The sequence below is a fragment of the Electrophorus electricus genome, chromosome 6, assembly GCF_013358815.1.
Source record: "Electrophorus electricus isolate fEleEle1 chromosome 6, fEleEle1.pri, whole genome shotgun sequence".
Lineage (NCBI taxonomy): Eukaryota > Metazoa > Chordata > Actinopteri > Gymnotiformes > Gymnotidae > Electrophorus > Electrophorus electricus.
Window position 1 is genome coordinate 2,145,006 of NC_049540.1, and position 22,495 is coordinate 2,167,500.

A 22,495-nucleotide genomic window follows, 5' to 3' on the forward strand; every position below is an offset into this window, starting at 1 on the left:
GATCCTGGCAGCAGCTTGGGATGCTCATAAGCACCTTCCTCTGGGAAGTCCGAGGGAGTGGGCGTCCTGTGGTGGTTGGTCATTCTGTAACGTTCCTAAGTACCGCAGGGCGCGGAGCAGGACATTTATTAACATTAAACACGTATGACAAGGGTGGCACTCACATACAAGGAAACAATGGAAATTCACTTAAAAACCACCAGATTGCCTTGATAAATGCATTTAATAAGCAACAAAATTTGAGCGCTTATAATTTATTATGGTACTCTTACATGGAATTGATGTTAAAAAGACACGTGCACACACGCACACCCCCGCCCCACCCCTAAAAAAGCTAAAAAAACTCCACAAACAACCCTCCAGTTACTTACTCAGCCAGTAAGGCTACACCCAGTGCCAAAACGGCAGGTAAATGTTCCTGTCCAGAGACATATTGCTGTTTTCCCTGAAATAGATGAAGAGGAGAGAGAAATTAAAAACAGTGAGGAAAAACGCCCCATGCTGCAACTCACTCTGCAGGCCTTTATTACATAATATTACATAATAAAGTAATAAAGGAAAGCTTTGTAGCTTTTTAATTAGGAACACTGAATGCAAACTTATGCACAGAAAAGCACATGTGCATATTCTTCATGTCATACTTTTGCCGCCCCAAGATTTACAATCATGAGACTCTAACTAAACAACATTTTGAAGATTCAATAATTTACACTGAATTAAATAGTACCCTTTATGTGAGACACCTCTGCAAATATGAATTCTTTTGAGCTTCTAGAGCAGACTCTATGACCCACTGGCAACTTGCATTTAGTACTATTTTTATTTCAATAAATCTTCGGAGAGAATGCATTTTTAGTAATGTAAGATGATGAAAGATTGATGTGTGCAATTTCTAGTTTGCCAAGAGACTGTAAACTGTGACAGATTTTTTTTCAGTCTTCTTGTGGAACCGACCTGAGTCGTGAAGTGAAAAGGCTGTGAGAGGTAGGGGCAGGCAAATATCCTGTATTTCTCAAATAACGAACGATACCACCAGGAAGCAGTTTCTAAATGCTTCAGTTCTTCGTCTTTCAGCATCATCTTCTCAACTGTACCCCCCTCCTTTTTAATTACTTGTAGACCTGTGTTTTCTCCTCGTGAGCGCTGGAGTTTACCTATGTGTTATTAGTAATTTCACTTGGAATATGAGTTTGAAATTAGTCTCACCTAGCCTCCATTTTGTTAGTGAACAATATATAAACTAATATAAGCTTTTAACTTCATTTTGGTGTGCTAGCTAGCCAACGTTAATGGAACTGATCTACTTGTTATTGTTATCTTCTTGTTACATAGACACACTCAAAGAAAGAGCTTTTCAAACTAGACCTAATGTGGGCAGAACAAATGAGAGCACCTGCCTTGGTAAGGCCACAGCCTGTAAACCACACAACACAGCTGGTCTCACTACCAACCTTCCCTTTCACTCATGCTTTTACTCTGCTGTCACACATCACTCCTAACTCTTCTCCACCTGCACATGGAATTTACCTGACACTTTTATCCAAAGCAATTTACAATTATGACAGAGTACAACTTCAGCAATTGAGGGTTAAGGGTCTTGCTCAGGGGCCCCACAGTGGCAGGACTTGCACCAGCAACCTTCCAATTACAAGTTAAGTACCTTAACCACTGAGCTACCACTGCCTTACTGCCAGAATGCTGGAAAAAAGCAAAAGGGCAGGAACAGTGGCTTGTCTGTAGAATAGTAGCAGGTTACTATCCAAAGTGCTGGAATATGGCACCTGTGGGGGTTAACAAGTGAAGAGTTCAGTGAGCAGGTGACTGGGAGTGGGGGAGGGGTTGTGGGTGGTGATCGGTGATTGGTGTGATTCGGCATGTGCGTGTGTGTTCCTGGGTGTGTGCAGACTTTACAACAAAAATACAAGAAATTTAAGATAAGAATTTGAAAACATTATTGCATGAAACTTCATTTATTAAGTAAACATCAGGTATGTAAATAATTAGAAAATTAGTTATAAAAAAATAAGAATAATAAATTTTGCTCCAAATTTAAGGGATTATTTATAATACGGAAACTAAGGAAAAAAATATGTGAATGTTTGTGAGTGTTTGTGAAAACAAGTAATTACAGTCCACATGGGGTCATTACTGTCTACATGTGATCTGATCAGGGATTGGGGCGCACCTTAGCATAGTTCTTGATGACTTGAGAGAAGCGGATGATTTTTATGTCAGGAGTTATGTATTTAGTGTCTTGCCACAAATACTCAGGTGACAGGATCTTGGTGGGTTTGTTGTAGAGGAAGTACTTGTTCAGGTGAGACTCCTCCTGCCACGCTGCTTCAATAGAATTGGCCTTGTCCACGTCCAGCTGCATGCGGCAAGTTTTAGCGAGTTTGTGCACCTTTTCCACTCGACCACCAATCACCGCACCACCATAGTAAAAATCCCCTTTCCCGTAGGGGATGTAGGCCTGTGACTCAGACCTCCTCTCATATGGGAAGTCATCACGTGGTGTACTGTAATAACCAGGGTGTATCACGGCAACAATATCACCCAGAGTCTCCACCCCCCAGTGACCATAGAATTTGGTATCCACATCAAGGCTGAAGATATAGTCGACCTCATTGCTCAGTTGGGTCTCAATGAGTTTCTCAAGCCTCTCCATCCTGCGTAGTGTGATCTCCTGCCAGCGGTTTGAACTTGAAATTTTCAGTGTAGTCAAACTACGGCTGGCACCCAGTGTTACCGTAGGAACTGCCTCGGGCTGGTCCGTGAAGATGTAATAATGCACACGGTAACCCTGCATGTAGTGCTTCTCTGCTGACTCCAGGAAGTCCTTCAGGAACTGCACATATCTGAATTGAGGGAAGGAGTTGTCCCTTTTTTATGTTTATAAGTTTCAGTCCCCACAGTTGTCGTGCTTTTTCAGCAGCTAGTTTTAGTCTGAATTTGGTAACCAAATTCTAGATTATGTAAAACACAACAATAATACTACTTAAAAATTATTATTTATTATTATGTTTTAGCATGTTATTCAGGCGAACGAAGTGTTAAAACAATAACCACAAAGTTATTTTATTATATTCATCTGAGAACACAATGTTCACCAAAGTGACTTCAGTGGGATTTTTAAGTTAGTTACACACTGTTACCCACAAGAAAACAGGTTCTTAAACACCGCCATCCTGTGATAAGTACATACTTTCCCAGTGCAAACACAGTGGTTGCTACGGTGATGTTCTGCATTTTGTAGATGGCATCAATCAGAGTTGTGTGAAATGTGCCCTCCCACACCACTGGAGCAAGCCATGGGGTCACCGTGATGACATCTTTTCGGCTGTTGCACACGCATATGTAGGTACATATAAGCAAGTACGCACACACAAATGCATACACACATGTAACACATGCACACCCACACCACCAGACACACTAACACACATATACATAAGAATTTGATTAAGTTTAGTAAGAGAAATACCAGTGCAATATGTGCAATAACTATATATACAACTATAGTGTTGCTTAGTGTGGGCAGTGTGATATCAAAGGCTAGACTAAGCAATTGAATCATAATACATTCCCTGGGCAGGTGGGGGGAAGTGAGTTGAAGGGGGTGCTAGCTAGGCAAGGGTGCCGCAGGAATTTTTGGACCCCTTGACAAGACGTCACATTGGGCCCCACCACCTAATAATCTAATAATTTATGAGCGCCCCTGCCCTTAGAAATGCCCCCCATCCCTCTGAACTAGACACTATATACTCACTAAAGACGACGAGACTATATTTCACACACACACACACACACACACACACACACACACACACACACACACACACACACACACACACACACACACACACACTCATGTACTCACCCATTTAGAATACTGGGCTGCTTGTATGAAAGCCTAATAAAACATGTAAATGCAAAAAAAGCAAAGTCTGTATAGATCAATAATTATTTTACATAATTGCCAATTAACTACAAATCAACTAACAATTACACCATTTGTGCCCATGAGGAGAGAGTAACTTCTTGCTTTTGTGCTACTCTTTTCCCCTGGAGAAAAAATATGATTGATGTTCAAATAAAATTAGTATTCCAACTCTTGATTAACATAATAACAATTCTATGGCTCTTCTTCATCAAGGGTCATTGGTGTAACAATCTGTTGCAGAATCAACTCAATGATTTGCGTCGGTCACTCCTCATGTGACAAGTCTGGCAGGTGCAGTGAGCCTCCCTCCATTTGCACTGAACCTGCTGCAGTTTGGGACTGCATTGCCATATAATGGCAATCCAGTAGGTTGTAAGAGATTTTTATTACAGTGCTCCTTCTATTTGGCACATCTGCCTCTGTGTACCGAAGCAGTTTTGCACTTGTCAATTCCTTGTTATGTGGGCAATCATTAGATTGGTCTATGGCAGTATGGAATCACAGAAGAGAAATCATGAGAGACTATAACGAATTCTTCGGACAATTTCAATGACATCTTTGACCATCTGCTTGAAGGAAGAGTTAGTGAGGAGCTATTGTTTATGTATGAGCAGTGCTCTCTGTCTGCTGCTGAATATGCCCTCAAGTTCTGTACTGTGGCAGCAGGGAGTGAATGCAATGAGGCAGCTCTACTGTTTTCCATGTTTTTTGTCATTAAGGGCTTAAATCTGACCTGGGTACTGAGCTTGCTTATCTTTTTGTCAATAAGACTCAATCACCTGCTTCATGAGAAAGGAGTGACCAATCAACCACACCATTCCTAACCATCACTGATCATGTCCTGGTGAGACTGAGGATATTAGCCTTCACCACAGTAGAAAGCCTGAAGCCTGCGAGTGAATTCATAGTACTCACAGAATATCAGGACGTAGCTGAGGTGTTCAGCAAGGGGAGAGCAGCTGCCCTATCTCTGTATCATGCCTATGATTGTGCAGTGGACTTGGTAGAGGAGGGAGTGCCACCAGGAACTCATCCCTATCCCCTATCAATAGCAGAAAAGGCCATGGAGGACTATGAAGCTGAAGCCTTGGTGCAGAGTTACTTTCAGCCACGTAACTCATTGCGGAGTACCAGGTTATGCCACACATCTTATCCGACACACCGTTCATCTTTCAGGCCTTTATTAATGACATGCTAAGGGACATGATTGGAAAATATGTCATGGCCTACATTGATGATATCCTAGTTCTCCCCCCACACTAGAGGAGCATGTTCATCATGTCAGGTCCATTCTACAGAGGCTGTTAGAACACAATCTATACATCAAGGGTGTGAGATGCATGTTCCACATACAGCAGACTTCATTTCTGGGTTATGTCCTCAGTGCTACAGGACTCACTATGGAGGACAGGAAGGTGCAGGCTATGATGGACTGGTCCATTCCTCAGGCTCTTAAGGATTTACAGCAATTTATGGGCTTTACAAATGTTTTACAGACATTTAATTTGTGGATTCAGAGCCACTGCTGTCCCACTCACTGCTGTGTTTAAGGGTAAGACCATGCAACTTGTATGGAGTCCGTGAGCTGAGCAAGCCTTTGCAGAGTTAAAGAAGGCGCTTACAAGCGAACCAGTGTTAAAACATCGTGATCCAGTGGAGCCTTTTGTTGTTGAGGCCCACGCCGCTGATGTAGGAGTAAAAACTGTTCTCTCTCAAAGGTTGGGATCCGCCCAAAAGCTGGACCCCATAGCCTTCTGTTCTCGTAGGCTCTGGCCTGCAGAAAAGATATATAACGTGGGCAACTGGGAGCTCTTGCCTATGGTGTTGACTCTAGAGTAGCGGCAGCATTTGCTAGAGATTGCTAAGCATCATTTTGTAGCATTAACAGACCATGAAAATTTAGAATATATATGAGGAACGAAGCGCCCTACCCCTCATCAAGTGACATTAAGTCACTGTTCTTCGAGGGACTAATTTTCAAATGTCATTTAGACCGTGGTTTCAGAACGCATCCAAGATAAAGGCAGTAAGGACACAGCGGGGGAAGCCTTCCCTGTTCTCCCCTCTGCAGACTGTATGTGCTACCGGAGTATTAAGACAGACTACTTTCCTTAACGGCCAAATGCCCTTAAGGTACGTGTAAAAAATGTGAATACTGATCACCTGTTTCTCATTACTTCCTGATTTGTATGTCTATATAATGTATCCTGCTCCTGTTTGTATACTGAACATTCCGTTTGGTGCTTGCCATTAGCCTGTTCCTTCAGTGTTTGTCTTTTTTCCTGCTCCTTCAGATTTGTTAGCATTTGTTGTTTTTGCACTGTTGCCGATTTGCTTTGGTTTATGGACTTTGCTTTTTGTATTTTTTTGTATTTATTAAAATCCACATAACCTACCCGTCAGCAACTCCACTTCTGCTTCCTGCATACCTGACAACAAAACACACGTGACTTACTACACAGAGAAGTACACAGTAACATGAGCATTCATGTGTGTGAACAGTTTAGCCAAATATAATGTGCCAAACAATGTGCCAAAGATGTGTCTATGTATGTGTGTAAAACAATTCACCTAAACCAGGCTGAAGTGTAACCAAAGTAAATGCACCTAAAAGACAAAATGATAAAATCAGTAAGTAAACTCTGACCATTAAGGGTCTTGTGTATAAGTATCACATACCCACGAATACGTTGCATTCATCAGTTTACTTTAAATGAACGTGTGTGTTACTTCATAACCTTTACATGTTTTGTTGGCCTGTATCAGTTGGTGACAACAAAGGGCAAAGTAGTGAAACTAAACAAATATTTTAATATCACACAATAACATCACATCATTCAGTCCACTACATGCTGTCTATTTAAGTGTTCTTATTTCTGCTGAAATCCCAAATCTTTGTTTATTTGTGTAAATCATTAATTAGGCCTAGTTGAAAGATGAAGGCACCAAGCATTAGGCATTCAGGTTGTCTCACAGTGGCTGTTTTACACAAATAAATCATAAAAAAAACCCCCAAAAAACCCAACAACACGCCAGTGAACATCATTTGTCCAGATATTTAAAATCACATCATTTTGTGCATTCTTTGATAGAATTTGATGATGGAATGTGACTGGATTTTTTTTCCTCTGTAAAAAGTTCCAGCTCGTATCTCGGCTTAAGACAAGATGATTTTTTAGTGGACATTTTTGCTTTAGGTTTGGCTTCTTCAGTACAGTATGTGTGGAGAAGGTTTTGCTGTTTAACTTTTTTTTTCATGCAGAGACTAATCCCACACTGTGTTGCCACATCGTATTTACTCTGTCACACTTGTAAGACCTTTGTTCAGAGACTCTGAGGGAGCATGGGGTCATTTCTTTCACTAAGCACCTATTGTGCACAGGTTACTAAGTTCTGAGGGGGCATGAGGTCATTTTCTTTTTGCTAAATACCTAGTGTGCCCCATTCCATGAGATGGAAATCTTTGTGTTTAATCAGAGCATGCATGCAGTGCTGTTGCAGGCCTGATTTTCCTGCTTCAGACAAACAAACATAAAACTGCTGCTACATACATAGCAGTTTCTTTTTTCATCAAGTGAAAAATAGTGACTAATAAGTATTTTTTAAATCACTCACTGTCTAGTTAAAATCAGACTATTTGCATGAAATTTATTTATAAATGATAACAATAAAACAATTGTATGTATTTTAAAAAACCTTTAAAATATTGTACAGTCATTTACTTGCTTTCATACTAAGTCACAGCTTTATTTTATACTTTTCTGGTGTGTTTGACTACGCCTGTTCATTGGCTAACGTTTGTTTGGTTTTGCTCTTGGAGTACATTGCATGTTTTTTGTCCTTCCAGAAATGCAGCAGGAAGATCCTGTTTCGTAGCCACACTTATATTGTGTTAGTCTTTTCTGTATTTAAACTCTTGTCATTGTATGTGACTTCTCCCTGTCTTTTGCTAACACATCAGACTTGTGTAAATGCTGCATGGTTTAATGCAAAAGTCATTTTAGGGAACATTCTTTTATACAGAGCCATTCTCTCTCACACATAGGGTGACACAAATTGCATGAAATTTTATCAAAGCAGTGCAGAGCGAGCCAACGGCAGAGGTGTCGACAGAGATTTGTGAAAGGGGGTGTAAGCCCTCCAGCAGATTAGCAAAAATGAAAAAGAACAACCCATCCAATAACCCTGCCCTAAATGTCCAACTGTTTAGTACAGAAGTTGTTTATAGTTTGCGTTTTAACTAAAGTTACGTTAGCATTTGTTCTTCAGTCATTAGGGTTCCCCTGCTAGCTTAATGGTATTTTCACTAGCATGTGAATGTCATTTCGTTTTGGACTATTGTAACAAACATCTAAATTATCTATTTTCTTTACTTTTATGTTTCAGCAACATACTCTGACACAGAGATCCTGTCTCACACATAGTGTGATATAAGCTGGTTGAGATTTTAGCAAAAGTGCAGGTAATGGTGTCAGATATTGCCCAAGTATCACATTTATCCAAAGCGACTTACAATTATGAGTGAGTACAACTTGAGCAATTGAGGATTAAGGGCATTGTTCAAGGGCTCCAACAGTAGCAAATTGACAGTGGTGGTGCTCGAACCAGCATCCTTCCAATTACAAGTCAAGTACCTTAACCACTAAGCTACCACTGCCCTATTAGATTTTTCAGATTCAAATCATGGCAACAACTCCTCTCCCAGGTCCTGCTGCTGAATGTGTCAATATAGCCATCAGCTCTATTGTTTGATACAGTCACCATTATTCCAGTAGTGTCAGTAAAAGGTAATTACATACCCAACCAGCAGCAATCCTACCAATGACAGGACAAACAAATGGGAGTTCTTTAGCAAGCGCATGGTGATGATTTTCCTCTGTGCAAAGCATGAAGAACAATGAAAATGAGAGACAGGAGTTATCCCATCATAATCAGAATAACATCATGGTGCAGGGGTGTGCAGAACTCCTCTTTGAAAATACCAATCTGTATTAGGCAAACAATATATTTACTCCAAAGAACTCCACTATGCTACTTTATCTAATTATAGATGACCATCTGAAATACAATGCATGGAATTACTAGATACAGAACCATTTTCAAATGAATAAGTTTTGAATGACAGTTGTCCACCCCCACATTTTGGACGGTCCCATATTGAACAGGCTCTTACTCAGCCTGTTGAAGGTTGTGGTAGTATGTATTTAAAGAGACAGTAACCAAATGAACTAGACTAACTTTAGTTATGACTATGAGTATGCCTAGATAATATTATTATTTGTATTTATTTATTTAGTTTGCATATGTCATGCCCACAAAGTGTGGTCACATTTGTGTTTACATGTTTCTTTTATTTGCATTATTTAGCTACATTTTAAAAATTATTTCAATCTGCCATTTGAATCTGTTTGCCAGCGCACTTTACTCCTAAGATCTCCATTTGAATCCAAGTATACATACTGTTTGCTGGTGCTACCAGTAAGTTGCCTGTGGACTGAACACTGGAGTTGTGGGAGTGCCAAAAGGTGGGCGTGTCAAGAAGTGATGTACGTGTTAGAGGGGGTTAACCAAAACGTTACTTCTATTGGCCAAAAAGTGCTGTCAGTTACACAAGGAGACAAAAAAGCGGTTGCTGTGCTGATTCCATTGCAGAATCTTACAATCATTTTAAGTATGAAAAAGTATGAAAGGACTCGTCTTCATTACCTTGACTAAATACCTTTAATAAACATTTGGAACATAACTTGGTACAGTATTCAGTGTAGTTACATTTTTTAAGATGTATTGGTCTCACTCTGTTTTGAAACAAATGAAGTCTTTAAAAGATCTAAATATGCTAAATCTGACTGGGAAAATGACTGCTAGATATTTAATATGGTCGTGGTGGGGACCAGCTCAGCAAGCTAGTTAGTAGCTAGTAGTTAGTGTCTGCTATTTATATACAAATGGACTGGACGACAGGCTGTGAAAAGTGAAGCCACTGTGTGTTTGCTGCCCTCTAGTGGCTGGCTGCGGTACAACTTTTAACCTCGCCCATACCCATATATATACGAGTTCTAGTTAAGTTACTTAACGATTCATAAAGGAGTGGTGGTGAGATGATTGACAGCTAATACTGACAGGCAAACATGAATGTACAGGCCGCTGACTCGATGTCAGCTATGTTAACCTTTACTTGACTTACCTTTGACTGTGGTTAATAACTTCGACTGTTCATTTTACATTTTTATTTCAAGCAATGTCTTGGGGTCCAGTTCTTTTCAGTTTGCTAAGGTAGCTAGCTAGCTGCTAGTGTTAACTGCTCTAATGTTAACAAAGTAGCTAGCTAGCTAAACAATGTCAAAATGACACTGAAGCACTTGGCATCAAACTTTGGATTGAGGATTAGAATATAACTAGTTTGTCTTGTCACGTTAAATGAAAGAATGAACTATATCTTGTTGATAACTAAAATAAATTATGAAATATCTCATCTTGCAAGACTATGGAAGTTATCGTTAAGATGCTTCATGTACGGTTATTTAGCTAGCTTGATAACATTACATTTGGCTAGCTAAGTTGCTAAGATTTATATTTTTTGATAAAGAAATTAAAGAGTTTCATTCTAGAATTCTGTTAATGGAAATAAAGCCAATACACATTTTCACAAAACATGACAGTTTCCAAAGTGGGCCTGATGATTTCACAGTTTTATCACAGTTTTCTCCAATATCAATATGGATCAACTGTTAACAAGTTTTCTTTATCGACAGGTAGGCAGTGGTCCTATTTACCGACTCATGCTCTGATGATATGACTAGAATATGTTGCTATATTTATTAGTACCAGTATCGTGACTAAAACAGCTAATATGTATTTCGCTATTTATTTACCTGATGTTTAAAATACGTAATAGTGCGTTGCATCGCAGGGCCTTGCGACGTCTGCCCCGGTTACCCCATTGCGTTTTATATTAACTATCAAACATGTTTTATAAACAAAGTCTTCGCAATGTTTTATGAGAAGTGTATCTTGTGACTTGGCTAGCTAGGTCATTGTAAAAGCTGCTGAATGTCTACATGATGATTATTGGTAAATCTGTGATATTATCCTACGTCACAGACATGGGAATATAAGTACGTGAAACACTTTGATCAACTGAATTGTAGATAACCGTATTCACGACGTCTGTAGATGAAGTACATCATCTGGCTTTTCCTATTCTCCTGTGTCGTGTCCGTTGATGCAGGAAAGAAGAGACAGGAACCAGTGCGTTACCCTGTGGCCTTTTATTAATGCAGAGCTCTGGAGATGTCACTTCACAACGCAGTGCGAGTGAGATCTAAAGGATAACTTTGCAACAGACAGACTTATAGTTTTTCTCGCCTTGCACCACTTCTGCTTTTGTGTTTTTCCATCTCAGCCGTCACCTCTGTTTGACCGTCTCGTACACATGTCTTCTTGCGTAATCACACATATGCATGTCTAGGGCATTTCCTTTTATGTCTGGACATACAGTAATTATATTATTAATTCAAGCATTAGTCCTATTCCATTCTACGCATTATTCTCTATTAGTGTAAGCTTAGCATTCATTTAATTTATGAAACCCCACACCTGTCTAATTAAATAGAATGCTATTTTGTGAAGTACAAAACGAGGTCTTTTAATTCAACATTTAAGACATTCTGTAGTACTTTATTTACTTAAATTCACTGCTTTGGAAAAGCTTTAAGTAGAAGGATTACCGTCAGTGTGTTCTTTCTGCTCACTACGATTCTTATATTTCCATTATTTCCTGAATTTTATACAATTAAATTTTGTTATTTATTTATTTTTTTACTTTATTTGTAGATAGATGGCCCAATAAAGAAATAGATTATATGTTGAATGACTTGTTACAAGGTATTCTTTTCTAGACTGTGTCTAGCATATGGTAAAATTGTGATTAGTCACCACTGACATGTCATACCAGGAACAGACTCTACAACCTGAAGAGGAGGGGGAGGAAGATGCCCGAGGTAATCCAATGTGGAATGATCACTTGTTGATCAATCTCTGTTGTGAGAATACTGATATACTGAATGGAATTATTCTACATTATTTTAAACGTGTTGAGCTTTCTGAATCAATGCACAGCAGAAGGTTTACTACTGTTAAACTATTTACCTACATACTATGGCTCAAATGCCCAAATAATGACCCACTAGCGAGATCTTACAAATAAAATAATAATAAAAAAATAACTATTTAAGTGAGAAAGAAAATGCACAGGCAAGTGAAATCAGTATCTTTCACGACCCGAATCATAGCTTGATAATTTTCTAAAATAGTCTATGGCAACAAGATTCTTTGAACCAATTTGAGTTACAAGCTGTTAATTGAATGAAAGTCTAGCTTTGACACCAGAAATGGTCAGTCAAAATGAAAATGTATTTCAGAGTCCTGAAAGTGCACAGGCAAGTCAAAATGATATCTTTTATGAACTGAATCAATGCTTAATTGCATTAAGTGAGAGCCTATTAAGTGGTGAAAGTATTCAACCATGTAATTACAATCGCAGCAGCATTCTTCATCCAGTTTTGTTAACAAGGAACAGAGTCCTACAACAAATGAAACTGATCTTGAGCAGATGGTTATCCAAGATGATAGTGGAAATGAGCGTTTGATTTTTTAGGTCAATATTCAGTAAATATTTTGTAGACAGCAACTTTGAAGATTGTGAAACAAGCTGTTCTCAGACTACATTAAGATGTTTTTGAAAACCAAAAAAAAAGCTCAGGTTATCACATCCTTTGCTAGATCGTTTACAAACATGTTGCCTGTACACCAGTACAGATAACATCTTCAAAAGTTGCAAAGGTGATTGGATGCTGACATGGGGGACTTTCTCTTGAAAAATCACAACCGAAGAGATTCAAAATCATAAGTGTTTTGTTGCTCGATTTCAGGACCCTGCCATACAGGTATTAAGAAACTGATTGTATATAACCATATAACTAAAATGTCTAATGCATTGTTTTGATGCTAGGATGCAATTATCATTTTCATGTAATACTTCCAGTTCTAGCAATAGTAGAAAATGTATCAAAACCTTACTTGACAATTGCAATGAGATGTCATCGAAAGTTCCTGATAACATTGTTTGGGGTTATATGTGTTGGCAATCTGTATGAGATGATAAAATAAATGTATGTTTTTGTTTTGGGAATACAGGAATCTGTGATGATGAACTGTTTATTAGTGCGACTAACCCAATTCTAGATGATTTGATGAACAATGCCAGTGCAAATGGGGCAGACAAAAAGTCAGATGCTCGTGGATAAGAGGTTCTGGTTTTATTGTAATCTAAATCAGTAGAAAGAACAAGCCAGGGTCAGAGCCAGAAAAATGAGATCAGGGATAAGCATAAATCATGGAGTAAATACAGTCCAAGTCAAAAACCAAAAAGTAATCCAAAAACAGGCAGAATAATTCAAAAGGGGCAGGCAAGAGACAGTAGAGAGAAACTACAAAAAACAAGGTCCTATACCCAAAAGGGCAAAACAGGAGAAAACTCAGTATACACAGTGAAACTGGAGGCAATACTTCGCAATGGTAAAAAGGAGTAGGCAGGTTTAAATGCACTGGGGAGAGAACAGGGTGATGTTAATCCGGTGATGATCTGACAAACTGATTGGCTTCTTAGGGAGCTGGAGATCGATGGGGGCACGACAAATGAATCTGATGAGATTAGATTAACACTTGTGATTTGTAAACTAGGAGAAGCCATGCACACCAAATATCCCTTATCATCCGCAGTGGTGATCCCTAAATTAAAGTGGGATCCTATAGAGAATCCGAGAGAATATTTAGATTTATGTCAGGAAAAAAGGGTTAGATCCACAGGTCACCACTCAGGAAAAAGGGGCTACATTGGGAGTGGTACCGGAGGGCAGTGTTAGAAGGGGTACCGGCGGTAGTGAGAAAGGCTATGCAAAATAACCCGGATTTGCCTGATAGCGACTCAGATGTGGGATAAACATTTAGTACAACACTTATCTTTAGCGCAAGATGAGACATCTAAAACGGAGGAGGCAGATAAGGAATTAGAGAAGCAGTTGACTAGATTGCAGCTGGCAGAGGTTAAACAGAGATTGAATAAGGAAAAAAAGAACAAGGAGCCGGCTAAGTTAACGATCACCGCGGCCCCCCAGCCGGGACCGGCGGGTGAAGAGACCCAGACTCCGCCACCGTGGGGTGGTCAGGGATACGTGTTTACGGCTCCCCAATGGAGGCCCACTGGAGGAAGAGGGGCATGCGGAGAGTATTACGGATGCGGGAGAACCTGGGGGAGCAGTGGGGGTGGACGAGGGGCTTTCCGGCAGGCTACTCAGACGGGGCAAGGGTGTTATAATTGTGGACAACCGGGGCATATGGCCAGAGATTGCGGGGGACCGGTGACCTCACCTTGCTTCAACTGTGGACAGTTATGTCATTGGGCCAGAGACTGTCAGGCACCCGGCCCCTTAGCATCTGGAAGTAGGGGTCAAGGAGGATGTGGACGAGGAACTGTTCAGGTTTCTTACCCACAGGTGGCCCCAGGAGGACAATATCCAGCAGGATACTGGGAATCCAGGGAGGGAGCCGAATGGGGCCCACAATGACGGACCCCACAGGGAGGCCCTGACAGCGTGACAACGGCAGATCCCCTGCTGTCAGTACGGGTCAATGAAGATGAGCTGCCATTTTTGGTGGACACTGGCGCAACGTGTTCAACGCTCAACACGAGACAAGTAGTCCATCTCTTATCACACAAAACTACCAGTGTGATGGGCTTCTCTGCGGTAAGTCAGACCCTGCCGATCACCAAACCATTATGCACCAAAGTGGGGACACAGACTGTGATGCACCCTTTCGTCTATTCACCGACAGTGCCTGTTAATCTGATGGGCCGTGATTTGCTCATTAGGTTGGGGGCTACAATATTATGTGGCCCGGAGGGACTTATGGTTACGTTACCAGACGGAACTAAACTTCCTTGCTCTTCAGGACTGAGAACCTCATCCCAGTATCTCATTCAGCCAGTTCAGGAACAATGGGCTGACATCTATTGGTGCCTGCTGGAACCGGAGTCCACCTGCCATACGGGAGCTCTGTCTGCATACCTCAGCTGGAAGCCTTGGATCTCCCTACTTGAAACCTACTCCCCGCCTCCTGACCCTCCTCACGTCACTTTGTATTATGACCATCTTGGGGATGACTCCTATCAGGAGGAGTTCTGTGAGAATCTTGAAGGAGAACATTGGTATGTCATTACTAAGTACATCTACGTCGCTCCTGAGGGCGTTGCCGTGGCGGTCCAGTTAACTGAGGCTCAAGAGCCTTGGTATAGGATGGGGAGTGAAGCGGTACCACATGTGTCATTGGCTCTCCATCCTAAAAATCAGGCGAAGGACCTGGGGCCTATGGTCCTCAGGGCTTCACGTGCGACCGATTGGGTCCCGACTCAGATACCCAATTTGCTTTTTTTATTCTGCCAGCTGCAAGACTTATAGGATTGAAATGGATGGGATTGACCGGACCACCTTAGAGCACAGAATTATCGCTAGATATCATGGTAGAGAACAGCTAGATCACCCTAACACTCAGGTAATGCTCAGTAATCTCCCTGATCATTCGTGGGCAGACAGTCCGACGGATGTCGGATTAATGAACTGCATTCCAATAGACTTTCAGGTCCAACAGGAGAATCCCATATGGATTCACCAGTATCCTCACAAGCAAGTGGCAGAATTAGGTATTAGAGACATGATAGAGGGGCTTTTGCAGGTGGGAGTGTTAGAACCTTCATATTCAGCATTCAGCATTCGGCATATTCACCTATTCTACCGGTAGAGAAAAAAGGGACTGGGAAGTATCGTACGGTACACGATTTACGGGCCATTAATGATATCCTCCTGACCCCGACTGTTCCAGTGCCTAACCCGTATGTGGCCCTGACGAATCTGGGACCCCAACATAAGTGGTTCACATGTATAGACTTAGCCAACGCATTCTTCTGTCTGCCTTTAGCTGAGCAATGCAGGGACATCTTCTCATTCGCGTTTCAGGGTCGTCAACTCAAATATACTCGCCTCCCTCAGGGGTTTGCGTTATCCCCAGATTTATTCAATCAGGTGCTTAAAGAGGCATTGGGTGAGTGCTCTTTACCACCGGACACCATATTTATACAGTACGTAGATGATTTGATGATCGCGGCTCCAACCGCACAGACATGCCTGATTGGGACTCAAACAGTACTCCAGAACTTAGCTGACCAGGGGTCCAAAGTAAGTAAGGACAAACTGCAGGTAGCCAGAACTCAGGTTTCCTTCTTAGGCAGGTTTATTTCCCAGAGGGGAGCCGGCATGTCCCCCGCACATCGATCGACGATATTACATCACCCTAAGCCTGAAAAGGTTAAAGACATGCTCTCTTGCCTTGGTCTCACCGGCTACAGTCGTAATTACATTCCTGACTATGTGGGCGTTACACAGCCCCTCAGACGACTGGTTACTGAACAAGGCATGCGAAATCTCACCAACCCTCTTAATTGGACAGCAGATGCCGAAAAGGCCTTCGTGGCATTGAAACAACAATTGGCTCAAGCTGCGGACCTCAGCACTGCAGACTACGCTTTACCGTTTCATCTGGATGTTTCAGAAACAGAAGCGGTTAGTAATGGGGTTCTGTTTCAGAAAAAAGGGGGGGTGAGGAAAGTGCTTATGTATGCTAGTGTGTTACTCGACCAAATGGAGAAACGGCACCCAACGTGTACTCAGCACGCAGTGGGAGTGGCAAAATTGATTCAGAAAACGGCCCATTCAGTCATGGGGCACCCATTCCATGTACTAACAACACATAGTGTTGTAGCATATGTGAACTCACAAGCATTTACACTCACTTCACTGTGACAGCAGCGACTCAGCAAAATTCTGAATCAACCACACATCACATACACACACGAAGGTGTCAATATGGCCGACCGCATGGGCAGAGGGCAACCACATGAATGTGCAGCCGAAGTGGCCAAATGTGAGAAGGTAAGGCCAGACTTAAAGGCAGAAGCAATTCCAGGTGCAAAGAAAATGTTCACAGACGGTTGTTGTTTTAAACATCCGACCCGAGGGCTTGTAGCAGGATATGCAGTAGTGGAACCAATATATGTCAGGACGGAGGAGAACAGCGGGGACTTTGCGGTTAAAAAAGCTGAAAAACTGGAGGGAACCCAGTCGGCCCAATGAGCGGAACTGGTGGCGGTTATTGAGGCTCTCTGGATGAGTGCAGGTGAGTCAGTAAACAAACGGATTCCGCATATGCCGTCGGGGCAGCCCATGTGGAATTAGGGCAGTGGATAAGGGCTGGTTTCGTCACAGCATCCAACAAACCAATTAAACATGAGAAGGAGATGAAGGAATTGGCGGAGGTGCTACTCTTACCACATCGGGTGGCAATCATTAAATGTAAAGGACATGACACCGGAGATACACTAGTGGCAAGAGGGAACCAAGCAGCAGACCAGGCAGCTAAACAAGTGACGGGATATCAGCCAACCCTTAACCTGGTCTGTGTGGAATTGGAGCTGCAGGCGACATCAGGGGAGGAGAAATTGAGAGAGCTGCAGGAAAAAGCTTCACCGCAGGAGAAGGTGGTGTGGGTGGCAAGAGGAGCCAATGGGAAAAGCGGGGTGTGGAGAGGACCGGATGGAAAACCGATCTTACCCCCAGAGACGAGAAGGGCAGCATTGGAGGAAGCCCATGGGTTGGGGCATGTTGGGGTGACCCAGATGATGAAAAATCTGGAACATTGGTGGCATCCATGCTTGAAAGACATGGCACAAGAGGTGGTAAGGAACTGTGAAATTTGCAACAGATTTAACACTAGACCGTCAATTAGACTTGAACAGGGGAGGTTTCTGCTAGAGGCAAGGCCAGGGAGAGAGATAGTGATAGACTACACGGATATGGGGGAGACGGTGCGAGGATACAGGTACATATTGATGTGCGTGGAAGCCTACACGGGGTGGCCAGAAGCATGGCCAACCAAAAAAGGAAGACGGTAATTCGGTGGTAAAATTCTTGATTAACCAGTACATACCACGACATGGGTTTCCTGAAAAAATAAGATCAGACAATGGAACACATTTTAAGAATCAGGATCTAGGAGGTAGAAATAGAATAGGGAGTGAATGGGAAATAGGTGAAAGCAATCAGTAATCAGGGGATTGTGAATGGGGCAGGTGCGATGTGAAGTCCCTAGCAGGGGTGGGCGTGTCTCCCCTGCTAGCTGGCTAGCCAACCGTGACAGAACCCCCCCCAAAGACCCCGTCAGCCTCCTGGCGCATGGCCGGCCCCATTGATGTGGCGCCGGCTTCAGAGGATGCAGCCTGTGGAAGGAGGTGATGAGGTTTTGGTCCAAGATCTGGGAAGCCAGTATCCAGCACCGCTCCTTTGGCCCGTGCCCCTCCCAGTCCACAAGGTAGTGCACCTGTGCCCTCACCTTGTACGCCAAACCCCCCTCCACCCGCATGGGGGGAGGCGGGGCACCCGAAGGATTGGACTCCTCCGAAAGAGGACCTTCTACCACCGGCTTCAGTGCCGACACATGGAAAGCCCGAGAAGCCTGGCTGTTACCAGGGAGGCCCACGTGGCTGGTGACCTCGTTAATGCGTCGTGTGACAGTGTACGGACCCTCGTACTTCGCGGCCAGCTTCCCGCGGGATCCTGCATGGCCATCTGCTGTCGAGACCCACACTTTCTGTCCAGGTTCATAGAGGGGCGTATCCCCATGCCTCCTATCCGCCTTACTCTTATAGGTGGCGAAGGCCTTCCGCAGCATTTGATGCGCCCCTTCCCACACCCGCTCACTGCACCGACACCACGCTTCCACTGCCGGTTGATCTGACGTGGGCGGATTCCACGGATAGAGTGGGGGCTGGAAACTTAGAACACACTCAAAAGGCGTTAAACCTGTCGCTTCATGACGTAGAGAATTCTGGGCATACTCGGCCCAGGGGAGGTAAGTACTCCAAGTCTTGGGTTGATCTTGACAAAAAGACCTCAGAAATATACCCAGTTCCTGGTTCACCCTTTCTACGTGCCCGTTGGCCTGAGGGTGGTAGCCAGATGTCAGGCTGACTGTGATGTTTAGTTTCCCCAGCAGTTCCTTCCACACCTTTGATGTGAACTGTGGTCCCCTGTCTGATACAATGTCCTCCGGCAGTGCAAACAATCGGAGGACCTGGTGAAAAAGCAGTTCTGTCAGTTCCCAGGCAGTGGGTAGGTCTTTCAGTGGCAGGAATCTCACCATTTTTGAGAACTTGTCCACAATTACCAAGACTACGGTGTTGCCTTCTGAAACAGGTAGGCCCGTTACAAAGTCTATAGTGAGGTGGGACCAGGGCCAAGGAGGAGTGGATAGTGGCAGTAGCTTACCTGCAGGTGGTGTGCGAAATGTCTTGCTGCGGGCACATACTGTGCAGGATGCCACATACCTGATGATCTCCTGGTTCAAGGCAGGCCACCAGTAGCGAGTGCTTAGCAGCTGTGCGGTACGAGTTGCCCCTGTGTGACCTGTCCCCACGGTGGTGTGTGCCCAAGCAATCAGGTCTCGCCGTTGACGGAGAGGCACAAAGAGACAGTCAGGTGGGCAGTGTGGATGTGGATTCGCTGCAGCTATCTTCTGGTCCAGGTCCCATCTGACTATGGCCAGAAAGCAGGTGCGGGACAGAACCGGCTCTAGACTGGTGGATTGCGCTTCTGCATGGTGCTGACACGAGAGGGCATCTGCCCTCACGTTTTTTGCACCTGGTTGGTAGGTCACGTGGAATACAAACCTTGTAAAGAAGCGTGACCACCGGGCTTGCCTTGAATTGAGCCTTTTGGCGGTCTGAAGATATTCCAGGTTTTTATGGTCTGTAATGACCAAAAAGGGGTGCCTCGCTCCCTCCAGCCAGTGCCTCCACTCCTCAAATGCCAGTTTCATAGCGAGGAGTTTGCGATCTCCCACACCATAGTTCCTTACTGCAGCACATAGCTTCTTGGAGAAGTATGCAGTGGGCTCCAATTGCCTTGCCGCTCCCTTGTGTTGGGAAAGCACTGCGCCCACTCCCACATTTGACGCATCTATCTCCACCACGAAAGGCTACCTCAGGTCAGGTTGTTGCAACACTAGAGCGGTGGAGAAGGCAGCTTTCAGCTCCATGAAGGATCTTTCTGCCTCTGGGTTCCATTTGATCCTCTTGGTGAGGCCATGCAACAGATCTGTGAGTGGTTTGGCTATCGTGCTAAAGGAGTCTGGGCTGTATAACTGGCATGAGACAGCCATACATTATCAGTGTGTATGGATGCATTAACCTCTAACTGCTCTCTGAAAACTTCATGCAAGTTTTTACCAACAATAGACAAAATAAACAGAGTGTTATTCACTTTGTAAAAAACTTGCATGAAGTTTTCAGGGAGCAGTTAGAGGTTAATGCATCCAAACACACTGATAATGTATGGCTGTCTCATGCCAGTTATACAGCCCAGATCATAACAACAGATAATTGTATTGTGTGCAGTAAAGGTAGGTCCCAGCCAATGATATGGCCTCTTCCCGTTAATTCCATTGACTGTGTTGATTGTAAAATTTGTCCATTCTGGTGTTTACTATACAAAGATAGCTCACAGTTCTTTAAAATTATGAAAAATATGGCATCCTGTCAAATGTTTATTGAACAATATAACACTATTCTGTCTTGAGCCATACGGCATCACTGATGCGATGTATGGGCCAATTCAACTGTATTTCCTGATTGTTTTCATTTTACAGGAGGATCTGGGCCAAATATGAAAAATTTCACAGATTTGTGTAAGAGGATTTGGGTTGTGAATAATGCTAGTCGAATGTTTTGGGATTCTTGTTTTTTTAATACTAGTGGTCACTTATTAGTTATACAACAATGTGTTGTACACTGTACACTTAGTACACTGAAGACTGATGGGGTGATAGTACCAGATGTTGTTTGAGTATGTGGTCATGATGAGCTGTATGTAACATTGGCAGCAGGATGGACAGATCTTTGTGCAAGAGTGATGTTAGTGGTTCCCTTTTCTGTGGTTTCTGTCCATAAGGTTGAATTAAAAGGACACAATAATCATCATATTCATAAGAGTGCACTTGCATTAGGTAGCTTTTTAAAATATACACAGATGCCATTGGGGTTCCTAGGGGAGTAGCAGATGAATTTAAGGCTAGAAATCAGATTGAAGCAGATTTTGAGTCTTCCTTGTTTTGGTGAGTTAGCATTAATAAGAATGTTGACTAGATCAGCTATATTTATTATACTTTGTCCTCTGAATTATGTAAAGCTGCTTTTTGATAATGACTGTTGTGGAAAATGCTATATAAATACATTTGACTTTCAAATAAACTTGCCTTGCCTTGATGGCTAACCTCAAGGCACATCAAGCTCAATAAATCACCCATAATATGCATACATTCAAACATGACTATTCTTAAAGTATACAGTAATGACAAATCTATGTAATGATGTAATGTTAACAATGTAGCCAGACACTTGTGGATAAAAGTTGAGGCAGGTTTATTGTCAGAAGGGCAGTCCAAAATTGTAGTTATAGACAAAGCAATGGTCAACACCAGCATCATGATCACAGTGAGAGGACAATCTACGAAACAATAGATCAAACAAAAGGAAGGTCTATGTATGGTTATGGTGCGTCAGGGGAACACCAGGACAAGAGGAGAGCAGCATGCACAGTCTGCACCCTCTCCTCTGTGTGTGTGTGTGTGTGTGTGTGTGTGTGTGTGTGTGTGTGTGTGTGTGCATGTGTGAGAAAGCTGATTTTGAGCAGCTAGAGATCAACCAACTTCTACCGGTTATGCTAAGATCTACAAATATACAGGAAAGATTCTACTGAGTCATGATGTTCTACTCACGGTCAAGATTTTACATGAACAAGAAGAATGTTATTTTTAAACCTGGACAGGAGATTTCAACCTGATATGCACATTGTGACAATGCTGGGTGTAAAAACATGACGACTGATCAGGGGTTGGGGCGCACCTCAGCATAGTTCTTGATGACTTGAGAAAGGCGGATGAATTTATGTCATCAGTTTTGGATTTGAAGTCCTGCCAGAGGTACTCAGGTGACAGGATCTTGGTGGGTTTGTTGTACAGGAAGTACTTGTTCAGGTGAGAGTCCTCCTGCCACGCTGCTTCAATAGAAATGGCCTTGTCCATGTCCAGCTGTATGCGGCAAGTTTTAGCGAGTTTGTGCACCTCTTCCACTAGACCACCAATCACTGCACCACCACAGTAATAATCTCCCATCCCCTGAGGAATGTAGGCCTGTGACTCAGGCCTCCTCTCATATGGGAACTCATCACGTGGTGTACTGTAATAACCAGGGTGTATCACAGCAACAATATCACCCAGAGTCTCCGCCCAAAGGGAGCAATAAAGTAGAGAAGCAAGAAAATCACTAAGACATCAAACAATGAGTAGCTAACAAGACTTAAATACACAAGGAAATCCCAGGACAAGGAG

At 42.8% G+C, this 22,495-nt stretch overlaps 1 protein-coding gene and 1 pseudogene across 1 annotated transcript; one reads left to right on the plus strand and one right to left on the minus strand.

The window, feature by feature from the left end:
• Positions 1 to 2,053: 2,053 nt before the first annotated feature.
• On the minus strand, positions 2,054 to 8,812 carry LOC113592257 (globoside alpha-1,3-N-acetylgalactosaminyltransferase 1-like). The gene is made up of 6 exons (XM_035526734.1): positions 8,743 to 8,812; positions 6,515 to 6,550; positions 6,340 to 6,372; positions 3,881 to 3,913; positions 3,206 to 3,340; positions 2,054 to 2,858 (listed from the first exon to the last, which is right to left on the minus strand). Exons 1-6 carry the CDS (start codon positions 8,802 to 8,804, stop codon positions 2,168 to 2,170), a joined length of 990 nt encoding a protein of 329 aa, XP_035382627.1. The 5' UTR covers positions 8,805 to 8,812; the 3' UTR covers positions 2,054 to 2,167.
• Positions 8,813 to 14,910: 6,098 nt separating this feature from the next.
• LOC118241518 lies at positions 14,911 to 18,005 on the plus strand (annotated as a pseudogene).
• Positions 18,006 to 22,495: the final 4,490 nt, after the last annotated feature.

Excerpts from the sequence above, each read along its gene's own strand:
- LOC113592257 (XM_035526734.1), bottom strand. The coding sequence starts at position 8,804 with ATGCGCTTGCTAAAGAACTCCCATTTGTTTGTCCTGTCATTGGTAGGA. Across the intron at positions 3,914-6,339 it reads AGAAGTGGAGTTGCTGACGG|GCTTTCATACAAGCAGCCCA; the intron begins GTAGGTTATGTG and ends ATGTTTTATTAG. Across the intron at positions 2,859-3,205 it reads ACTGTGTTTGCACTGGGAAA|ATATGTGCAGTTCCTGAAGG; the intron begins GTATGTACTTAT and ends CCCTCAATTCAG.